At 46.5% G+C, this 11784-nt stretch overlaps 1 protein-coding gene across 7 annotated transcripts in view; it reads right to left on the reverse strand.

Annotated features, from left to right (window-relative positions):
* FHAD1 (forkhead associated phosphopeptide binding domain 1) overlaps positions 1–11774 on the reverse strand; it is a 122410-nt gene extending 110636 nt beyond the window's left edge. For all 7 annotated transcript variants that reach the window (XM_072828252.1, XM_072828254.1, XM_072828250.1 and 4 more), the window contains exons 1-2: positions 11653–11774; positions 7635–7741 (exon numbers count right to left, since the gene is read on the reverse strand). In XM_072828252.1, the coding sequence (XP_072684353.1) occupies positions 7635–7727 (93 nt within the window). In that variant the 5' untranslated portion in view covers positions 7728–7741; positions 11653–11774. The remainder of the gene's footprint in view (positions 1–7634; positions 7742–11652) is intronic.
* Between the last annotated feature and the right edge of the window lie 10 nt (positions 11775–11784).

Genomic DNA, 11784 nt, shown 5'->3' on the forward strand with positions numbered 1-11784 from the left:
CGACACTGACTGCGGGACTGACGGCACCAGGCACTGATCTGAGCACTTCACGGCAATTAGGCCTCACGCGTGGTCCCTGCAACCGTCCCCGCGACACGTATTACAAAGACCACACTGGAGATCTGCTGCCTGGGACCCTCCAGCCCACGAGGGCGGAGCCAGGCTCTGAACCAGCCACCTGGTGCCAAGGTTATGCACTTGACTGCCCTGTTCCGGGGCCGCTGCACCCGCCCTTCTTGACGTGGGACTCGACCCCAGGACTCCAGGATCGTGCCCTGGGCCAAACGCAGGCGCCAAACCGCCAAGCCACCCAAGGATCCCCCCGCCTGGCTTCAGTTTTACATGTTGCCACCAACGTGCCACTTTGTCCTTTTCTCCTTGGGGCCAAATGATTCACCAAGCATCTCCGGACCTTTGCACGTGCTGTTTCAACACCCGGGGTGTCCTTTCCTGCTTGCTCTGCCTGGAAAATCCACAGGCTGCTCTTTTAGAGAGGCAGCTCAAGTTTGGTCTTCTCTGAGGCTCACTCCCTGGCCCCCAGGGGGGATTTCTGCTGGGCCCTCCTCTCCCGGGGCCTACGCTCCCTCCCCACACAGATTCCCCCACTAGATGGCGCCGCCCCAGCTGGCTGCAGGAACGGGAACCGGGATCCCAAGAACATTCTTTCTGTGTTTCATGCATGATCCTTAGTCTGGATTTCACGCTGTGGAATTTCCCTAGCTCCGCGAACTACTGTAACATTCCAGTGAACTCACAAGGAATTTCAGACATTTAGATTTTAGGTGCCCCCAAAGCTAAATTTGCACCCAGGACTAAAACTTGCTCTAGAGAAGCGTTGAGCTAGTCCTGAATCAAACTCAGCCCCACGTCTCCCGATGGCTGTGTGGTTTGGGGAAACCTATTTAGCCTTCCACGTCTTTATTTTTTTTTTAAGATTTTATTTATTCATGAGAGACACACACACAGAGAGGCAGAGACACAGGCAGAGGGAGAAGCAGGCTCCATGCAGGGAGCCCGACATGGGACTTGATTCCGGGTCTTCAGGATCACACCCTGAGCTGAAAGCGGGCCTCAACCACTGAGCCCCCCAGGGATCCCCTCCACATCTTTAAATGAGGATAATAATGATAATAGCAGTTCCTACCTCCCTAGGGTTTTTTTTTTCTTTTTGGAGGATGTAATTTTGTAGACTCACATATAATACATAGAATATACATGAAAGTACCTGAGGTGCGTTAAGTAGTCTAGAAATGCACGCTCTAGCCCTTTGTATTATTTGTGCTTTTGAAAAGATTATGGTCTTTCACCTCACATCCATGAGAATGGCCACTATCAAAAAACCGAGGACAAACCAACTTGGTGGGGATGTGGAGAAAGCGGAACCCTCGCATCCTGTTGTGGGAATGTACAATGGTGCAGCTGGTGTGAAAAAGTGGTAGGGAGGTTCCTTGAAAAATTAAGGGTGAAGTTGTCATATGGGCCAGCAAGCCCACTTTGGGGTATACATCCTAAAGAACGGAAAGCAAGGGCTTGAAGGGATATTTGTACACCCATGATCCCAGCCTGTGTGTCTTTGTGGATTTGCCCACAGTCACCAAGCAGAGGGAGGAATCCTTCTCCAGGCCAGGTCCACCTGTCACCTCATGTCTCAAAATGCAGGGGTTCGCTCCTAAGAGAAACACAAATCAAAATGACGCGGGCACTGGGTTTCAGCAAAGATCCAGGGGGTGGACAGCATGCCCTGGGGCCGGGTTGTCCAGTGCTGGCAGGACGCCACACGTGTTAACCTCTGGCGGGCGGTTTGGAGATGCCCATCAGAGGTACAGGTGTATGTGCCCTTTGACACGTCTGGGAAATGATTACATAACAGGACAGTCACAGCAGCCTTGTTTTGTAATGATTAAACAGGACTACAGGGGATCCCTGGGTGGCGCAGGGGTTTAGCGCCTGCCTTTGGCCCAGGGTGCGATCCTGGAGACCTGGGATTGAGTCCCACATTGGGCTCCCGGTGCATGGAGCCTGCTTCTCCCTCTGCCTATGTCTCTGCCTCTCTCTCTCTCTCTGTGACTATCATAAATAAATAAATAAAAAATAAAATAAACAGGACTACGATGGAGGAGGCCCTGATGGTTCTGTCCTAGGAGGCAGCCCAGAACTGGCAGGGGCCCGGCGAGGGACAGGAGTCATCTGGCTGTCTGGGTGCTGGCGTGTGTGTTAGATCCGTCTTGCTCCACGACCCTCAGGTCCCACCTGAGAAGGGGCTGCCACATGCTGGACCGTTCCAGCCAGAAAGGAGCCACTGGTAGGTGCCGTGCACCCAGGCCAGGTGCACAGCTGTAGGCATCTCACCCCCTGTCATCTTTGTCCTCGGTCCTTCTACTCCATCTCTCCACTCCCAGCCACAGTGCTGTGCTGACGTGGGCTGTCCTGCGGCTTGGTCTTGGAGGGATGTGGAAACCTCTCAAATGCGGCCCCGTGTGTCCTCGAGGAGGGGCTAGGGTGGGTCAGCTCTCCACTATGAACCCTTGCTTCTCTTTCCCTCAAAACAGAGTATATTGAAATAGTATGCACCCCTCGCCCCTCAAACAGGGGCTCCCATGACATCAGGAAGGAAGAAAAACAGGTGGTCAAGAAGAGAGAGGGAGGGTCCTCAAAGCGTGGTCCTGGAACCATCTCCACAGGACCCCAGTCCCCACCTGAGCCCGGGAAGCATACAGAGTATGAAGATTCCCAGGCCTTGCTCTGAACCCACTGGGTCAGAATGTCCAGGGGTCCTGCTCTAACAAGTACTCTGACACATATGGAAAATTCTACAGCCACCGGCTTGCCGTATGTCTTCATTCTGGAAGGACTGAGCCCCCTTCTCGGTCGGGTTTACGTAACGGCCACATCTAACTCTAAGAATTACAGTTCAGAAGCCACATCCAGTCACACACATTAAAAATCCACAAGGTTTGTGACTTAAATGAACGAGGGCGAGGCTTTCGAGCTGGGTGAAGTGGCAGAGGGGAGATTCTGATTGCGAGTCTGCACGTGGCAGCCGGGATGGTTGTTTCAAAATGCAGGTCTCTGCCTTTGCTTAAAATTCCTCAGGTTTTTCCCCCATGCTGTTCAGATCCGGTGGCTGAAGGAAGGCTGACTCCTCTCTTAAGCTCTTTCCCTTCCACTCTCACTTCTGGACACACCAGTTTTCTTTCAGTACCTTGGGCTCATAATATGCTCTTCCACCCCAGGGCCTTTGCACATGCCATTCCCCTTTCCCCTTGTCTAGTTAAATCTCCCGTATCCTCCATATTCCTTTTCTTTACGTGAACAGAACCGTACATGTCTTTGTGGGATCCTTTGACTTACATGTCTCTCTCCTAGCAGCTTTCTGACCGCTTTATCCCCAGGCTTGCCTCGGCGCTGAGGCTCCAGGTAAATATTTGTGGAAGGAATGACTGATAACAACAGTAAAAGCTAGCCTGGCTGAAACAGGCTTCCTTTGCCGCTAGAGAACCAAACTCCTGACAGGATATAGAAAGAGGCCTGCAGGGCAAAACCCTGCAAATATGAATATTGATTTTTTTCCCTGAGCCAAATGATTACAAATGACTTGTATTTTCTTCCTTATACTTTGCTTTCTCCCATCTTTTTAAAAAAACAATAAACATGTAATTACCTACCATTATTGGAAAAAAGTAAATGGTGTCAGAATATGGTGACATCGACAACCAGAATAATATGTCAGCCTTGCCAGTGAGTGTAAATCTCTAGACGTATGAGACTGCCCATTGTTTAGGATTTACTCAGGTAAATAAAACAATCCTTTTTACTTGCTAGATGTAACCTCTGGGTAATTTTGAAGACGACTTTTTATTAATATGTATTTCTGAACTTTACTTAATGAAATGACCTGTGATGGTACAAATAACATAAACTATACATTGACTGTTGAATTATTCCTCAGGGTGGCCCACAGCTAATCAAGGGTGATTCTTCCCATCAGAAAGGCCCTAGAAAGTCAGCAGAGAAGCAATTTTCACCCTGTCTGGTTTTATAAAATGAGGAATTGTTGATGTGCCTGCAGGTTTCAATTCTTCAAAATGGACCTGTGCCCCCACAACTCTGTTTAGAGCACATTTTCTCTCCCAAATCCATTTAGGCTTGGGGAAGAGGATTTGTCAAAGAGAAGATAGAAGCTCCCATCAAAAATCTGTTCACAAAACATTTGGCAATTCATGTGTCATCTGTTCTCTAGGGAGCCAATATGGGCTTGTGCTTCTGGAAATGCAGCTGATTGCTTCATAAATCAATGTGACTATGGCTGCTGGTGGTGACTTACTCCTTAAACTAAGTCTGAGGAGCAGGAGGTAGTCAATTATTTTTATACAGTGCATGCAACTCGATTTCTGTCTACATAAAAATTATCCTCATTAGTCCCCTTTTCTGTACAACTTGTTAATATCAGTGGTCCTTATCTTAATCCTGTGCATCTTAAGGCTTCTTCTCAATCTCCAGTTTATGAGGCCATATTAATGATCATGGTGTCATTTACTTAGAGTCATATGTTAGGGGCTTTAAAAAAAAAAATCCCACCTATCCATTCATGAGAGACACAGAAAGAGAGGCAGAGACATAGGCAGAGGGAGAAGCAGGCTCCCTGCGGGGAGTCCGACATGGGACTTGATCTCAGGATCCCAGAGTCAAGCCCTGAGCCGAAGGCAGACGCTCAACCACTGAGCCACCCAGGTGCCCTACATGCCAGGCGCTTTATGTGCATTTCTCATTTAATTCTCACAACCCATTGAGGTAAGTGGCTTATAGACAGAAAATGAGCTCAGAGAGAACAAGTAATTTGCTTGGAGTCACACAGCCAGTAAGTGGCCTAATGAGATTCAATCCCAGGTCTGTCAATCTCCAAAGCCTATGATACTAGTTTGCTAATACCATACTCAGGTTCAGAACACAGATCTCTGTTGCTACTTTGGCCAGACCAGAAATAAAACTACCGAAACCTGTCCCTTGGGTGATAAAGAAGAATCTACAATCTTTTTTCTTTTCCTCCACTTTGTGCAACTGAGCAGATTTTCTGTGTCCTTGTAGGGAGACCACATCACAGATGAGAATCTCAAGGGGAGGTTTATTGAGTTATTTTTAAACTGGAGAATTTATGACAAACACTCTCAGAAAACTAGGAATAAGCAAATATGAAGATTTATACTGTTATTTAGCAGAATACTGGAAGTTCTAGCCAGTGCATTAAAGCAAGAAAAAGGAAATTAAGCGTATTATTATCTCCTTTTCTGAAAGGGGAAATAAAACTTTTTCTTTGTGGATGCCATGATTGTTTATGTGTAAAATCTCAATAAATCTATAAAAACTTTCTAGGGGCACCTGGGTGATGCAGTTGGTTAAGCATCTGCCTTTGATTCAGGTCATGATCCCAGGGTTCTGGGATGGAGCCCCTCATTGGGCTCCCTGCCCAGCAGGGAATCTGCTTCTCCCTCTCCTTCTGCTCCTTCCCCTGCTTGTGTGCTTGAGCTCTCCCTCTCCCTCTCTCTCTCTCTGTCTGTCAAACAGGTGAATAAAATCTTTAAAGCGAAAAGAAAAACAAAAAAACTTTCTAGAAAGTTTAGTTACAGTTGCAAGATTCCATATAAGCATATGAAAAACAATTCTATTTCTATATGCTGCTAATGAACATGTAGACACCAAATTAAAAACATAATGCCGTTTACAATAATTAAAAAAAGATAAATACTTAAGTGTATATCTAACAAAACATGTACAAGGCTGGTATGCTAAACACTACAGAACATTCAGGAAAGAAATCAAAGACCCCCTAAGTAAAAGGAGAGATATACCATGATCGTGGATTGGAAGACGACATAGTAAAGATATCAATTCTTCTCGCACCGATATGTAGGCTTACACACAACCCCTATCAAAATTCCAGGAAGATATTTTGTATATATAAACAGGCTTACGCTGAAATCTGTGTGGGAAGGCAAAAGAACTAAAATAGGTAAAAAGTAAGTTTTTTTTTTTTTTTAAAGAAGGATAAAATAGGAGGAACCACTCTACCTGATTCAAGACTTATGTAACTACAGCTATGTTGTTTTGGTAGAGGGACAGACACATGGACCTATGAAACATACAGGAAACTCAGAAGTAGCTCCCGCACGAGTATGACTAAATGGTTTTTGACAAAGTTCTGAAAGCATTTCAACAGAGTAAGAACAGTCTTTTCAACAAATGGTGCTGGAGCAACTGCATTATCTGCATGTAATAAAAAGAACCTTGATCTAAATCTCATGTTATATATAAAAATGAACTCAAAGTGGTTCATAGATGTAAACACACAACCTAGAAGAAAATATGCAAGAAATCCTCAGTATCAAGGACTTGGTGACATGTTCTTAGAACATGAAAAATCATGATTTGTGAAAGAAACAAATGATAAAGTAAATATCATCACAATTTAAAACTTCTGTCCTGTGAAATATTCTGTTAAGAGTGAAAAGACAAGCTATCGACAAGGATAAATTATCTTCAAACTTATATCTGACAAGGGACATGTCTCTAAAATATTTAAAGAACTCTCAAAACTCAATAGTTAAAAAAAAAACCAAACACTGTGATTAGAAAATGGGCAAAAGACATGAAGAGACATTTCACCAAAGAGGATTTGCACAAGGCCAGTAAGCACATGAAAAGATGTCCAAAGATGTCCAACATCAAATGCAAATGAAGATCATGGTGAGGCATCACTGAACATTCAGCAGAACAGCTAAAATAAAAAACCAGGGATAACACCAGTTGCTGGTGAAGATGCAGAAAAATCATACATCGCTGGTGGGAATGTAAGATGGTATAGCCACCCGGGACACCAGTCTGGCAGCTACTTTAGAAACCATACACTTCCCATATAGTCCAGCAGTCACACTCTTGAGCATTTATCCCAGAAAAATAAAAACTTGCATTCACACAAAAATCTGCGCGCAAGCATTCATGAGTAGATGTATCCGTAACAACCCCAGATTAGAAACAATCAAAATGTCCCTCAATATGTGAATAGTCAAACAAATGATGGTACATCTACACCACGGAATATTACTCCCCAATAAAAAGGAACAGGAGAATCTCCAAAATGGAGTGCAAGGATATTATGCTGAGTGAGAAAGAAAACAATCTCAAAAGGACACACGGTATAATTCTATTTATATGACATTCTGAAAATGTTATACACATCACAACAGTCTCCAAAAGCTCTGGAAGAGGGGGGGAGCCCATGGCTTAAGCTGGATACTCCAGGTGGCCCTCGCTGTCAGGCCCAGAGCAGGAGAAGGTCAAAGTGCCAGCTACACACCCCCTCCAAACAGCCCTATTTGGCTGGAGGGAGAGGACAATGGGTGGAACATATGTGCACATGGTCAGCAAAGGACAGAGGGCACATCACTCTGCTTCATACTCATGTTCCCCATACATGCTGTGAAAACCAGTACATTCCGTCGGTGGTTACTGGTCACACATGGAGGGAAGATGTGGCTGTCAGCCAGAGGGGGTGTGCTTTAAAAGAGACAGGAGTCTGCAGAACAGTAGGGGTGTGTGAGGGGAGTAAGGGGCTGGGAGTGGGCAGGAACAGTCCTTACCTCTAAAACAAGGTCTGAGTCTTCATGCCTTCCAACCGTAGTACTTTTATTCAGGACAAAAAAGCCTTCTGCGCTCTTTAGGTAGGCTTTCATACTCTCTGCTTTCCCTATATAAAGTTTGCAGAAAACACTTTTGTTAGGAAAAGGCAATCCTCTGATTACTCAACAACATCACCTTTAGAATGGATGAAACACACCCCAATGTTTGTTTATTTTTATTTATTTATTTTTAAAGATTTTATTTATTTATTTATGAAAGAGAGAGAGAGAGAGAGGCAGAGGGAGAAGAAGGCTCCAGGCAGGGAGCATGACTTGGGACTTGATCCCAGGTCTCCAGGATCATGCCCTGGGCTGAAGGCGGCGCTAAACTGCTAAGCCACCGGGGCTGCCCACACTCCAATGTTTAAAGGAGAAATCAGCAGAGGCAGGAGTGGATAGATGGACTTTACAGTGTTCACAATTCCTGCATATTTTTAAGACTAGTTTTTAAACGAGTTTATTTATTTATTTGAGAGAGATAGAGCGAGCAAGAGAGAGAGGGTGCGTACAAGTAGGGGAGAGGCAGAGGGAGAGGGAGAAGCAGCAAGCAGACTCCGTGCTGAGTAAAGAGCCCGATGTGGGACTCAATCCCAGGACCCTGAGATCATGACCTGAGGCAAAATCAAGAGTCAGATGCTTACCTGACTCTTGCTTAAATGCCCCTTAAGACTATTTTTTAAAAATATTTTATTTATTTATTCATAAGAGACACAGAGAGAGGCAGAGACACAGGCAGAGGGAGAAGCAGGCTCCCTGCGGAGGGCCCGATGCAGGACTCGATCCCAGGACCCTGGGGTCACGCCCTGGGCCCAAGGCAGATGCTCAACCACTGAACCACCCAGGTGCCCCAAGACTAATTTTTTTTAAACAGTGACATCTAGCAAAGAGGAGCTTGGTTCTGATCATCGGACAGAAGACATTTTTTACATAACTCTGAGCACAAACCACCGAGAGCTAGAACAGCCCAATGACAAACCTGAATTCCTCGGATAATCACTGTCTACCTCCCATGAAGCTTAGTACCAGGTTGGGTATCCGGCTCGGCAAGTATTCTGCTCCATATTCCTGACCCTCTGACTTTGAGCCAGTTACTTCTCTCTGTATGTCTCAGCTTTCTCACTTGTAAGATGGAGTTAATAATACTCTGTACTCCGGAGGAGGATGAAATGCAATCATATGTATGAAGCAATTAGGGTGATGACCGCTATGTTCTAACCACACGTTTTTCCTATTATTATTATTATTATTATTATTATTATTATTATTATCATTACAAATCTTGGGCTTATCGAACTCAGATCCAAGGAATTCTAAGCCTTCTGTAGAGCTGAAGCTGCTGAGTCAGTCACTGAGGATTTAAAGGCCACTTTTTTGCAAATCACTCCACTTTCCATATAATTAGGGGGAAAGGGTCAACTTTGTTTTTTTTGTTTTTGTTTTTGTTTTTTTTTTTTTGAAAGGGTCAACTTTGAAAGGCAAAGTATCAAAACTCTAGTTTGGACATGCGATTAGGACCCTGCACATCTCCCCCCCCCCCCCCACATTTTATTATGAAAATGTCAAATGTGCAGGAAAGTTGAAAGAAGTGAATGGTGAACTCCTTTTACCCACCACCAAGATCCTACAATTGACATTTTGCTCTATTTGTTGTATCACACACCCATCCGCCTATTCATGCATCCACTCATTTTATAGTTTGATGCATTTCAAAGTAAGTTCTATCCCTGTTGTTTCAAGTATAAAAATGTCAGTGACTTCAGGAGGTTCCAAAATGTTGATAATTCACACAATGCTTGAATTCTGATTTAAGATATGTCCAGTTACACAGTGTGGCATCCTCTATCTCAATGCCATGTCCAAGAACCAAAGTCCCTCACTTTTCTTTTCAACTGAAAGGTCACTGAAATGTGAAGCCATTGGACTGTGGAAAAAAACAAAGACCATCAAGTTATGCTCATAGAGGGTCCTGGGTCTGGTTCTACGTTTCATCCACATCCTCATTATCAACTATTGAATCCCTCCTAGGTGCCAAGCACTGTGTTATCCTCCTATACACCCTGCCTCTTTTCATCCTCGCAACCCTGTGAGGTAGGTATTTGTCCTGTCCCACGTTACAAATGGGGAAACTGAGACTCAGAGAGGTTAAGGTCACATAAGAGCAAGTGTCTGGGAGGCAACTCAGCCTTTGCATGTAACTACTGTGCAATCGGCCAGCAGCTCAACCTCCCCCGTGTCCACTGTTGCTGGGTGGGGCAGAGTGGGGTGCGTGTGTGGGGGGGGGTTGCACTATCTCTTGACACTTGGGACATGTCAGGAAGCCCTTGACACCAGGATTCCATCCTCTCAAAGGAAGAAAAAACCCAACCCAGGGGTAAGAGAAATCATAATAAGCCAGATGATTCTACATTTGTAAATACTGAGAGCAGCGGATACCTCACACATAGTGACGCCTACCTGTAATGAGAAACACATTTTACTAAGCTCAGTGTCCTTCACAGAAAGGGACACTTCCTCGTCCAGAAGAACCCTGCTCTGGGGCCATCAAATCACTGCAGTTATTCACTTTGATGGCAGAGGACCACATTAGGAAGCAACACACTCAAGCCTAATGAAACTGAAATGCAAACTTGGGAGAAAGGTCTCTTCTTCAGGAAAACCACAGGAAATGCCACTAAAGCCCCAGAACTTGGATCACGTGCAGATTTGAATTTTAGCTCCACCCCCAGATGTTCCCAAGGCTGGAGCCTTCTCTCTGCTCAGAGGCCCCCCCTTGGGGCATCTCCCCGACTGCCCTAGCTGAAGGCCGCCCTTCATCACTCCTGGCATATATTCCCCTGCTGTGTTTCCTGCCTTATACTTCTCATTCCCTGACATTTTCTTGTTCCTTTATTTAGTTGTGTTTGCTGTTTGTTTCCCGTTCAAGGAAATATATGTTCCGGGAGAGCCAGAACTGTATTGCAAAGGGCCTGAGCTTTTACCTTGCTTGCAAACTAATAAGTTAGCTTGGCCAAGCTCATAAATTCGTCCTGGGTACCTTATGCCTGTGCCCATTATGGAGCAGAGGCATTGACAGATTTTGTCCTGTGTCGTTTGCCAGGCTAACTTATTAGTTTACGAGCAAGGTAAAAGCTCAGCCCCTTTGCAGTTCCTGACAGTTTTATCCATTGCTCTGTCTGCAGCACCTGGAGCAGTGTCTGCCGCATAGTAGATGCTCAGCAAACATCTGCTGAATAAATGAAAATGCAGATGACACATCAAAGCAAATCTGCGCAGCCAGCTGGCTAGGAATCTTCCCATTCAGTGTCTGCCCTATGAGTTCCTTTTTGAAAACCCTAAATTCTACCTGTTGCTTTTGGGTTGGACAATATCTCTCCATCTCAATCTTGCCCTGTGCAGTCACTCCCCTGCCTGAAAACACTGTAGGGAGTAATGTGAACGTGTTAAACTCTATAAATTCGCTCTCAGTGGCCGGAAGCACCGGGCATAGTGAGGAGCAAAAGACCTTCAATCACCTGCGTACCCTCCGACCACCTGGACGGCTCGGAATTGGGCTAGGGAAGCGGTAGTCTTTTCAGGGCTACCGGTCTTGGGGGGCCTGGGAGCTGCAGAAGTTCGTCTAGGAAGGGAAGGTCAGGTAAGGGCATCTCTGACCTCTGCGTGGGCGTCGTCCCTGAAGCAGAGGAACCAGCGGGCACCCCTCCTAATCCCAGCTGTACCCCACTGGCTACCTAGGAGCCGCACGCGTGGTGCAAGGAGGGTCCTGAAGGTCCCGCGCAGGCTACCTCTGGAGGCGGGGGTGGGGCCTGCATTTTAGGGAGGACGGGCTGGTGTTGGGACACCTCCTCGGGGTGCTCCTGGGTCCCGAGCCCGGATCGGCTGGGGCCAGTCCCGAGCCTCCCCTCCAAGCTCTTGACCGCGCAGGGCCCTTGGGGTCCGGGCCCGGGTGTCCGCCCGCCGCCTCCCCGCCAGCCGCGCTCACCTGGTCGGAGGGAGACGCCCGGCCCCGACCCGGGCCAGGCCGCCTGGCCGCGCTCCCGCGGAGTCTCCAGCCGGGCCGGCCCCCCGCGCGCCCGCCCGGCCTGTGTACGCGCGTCGCCATGGCGACGGCGCG

This window comes from Canis lupus, chromosome 5 (genome assembly GCF_048164855.1).
Source record: "Canis lupus baileyi chromosome 5, mCanLup2.hap1, whole genome shotgun sequence".
NCBI classification, from domain to species: Eukaryota; Metazoa; Chordata; class Mammalia; order Carnivora; family Canidae; genus Canis; species Canis lupus.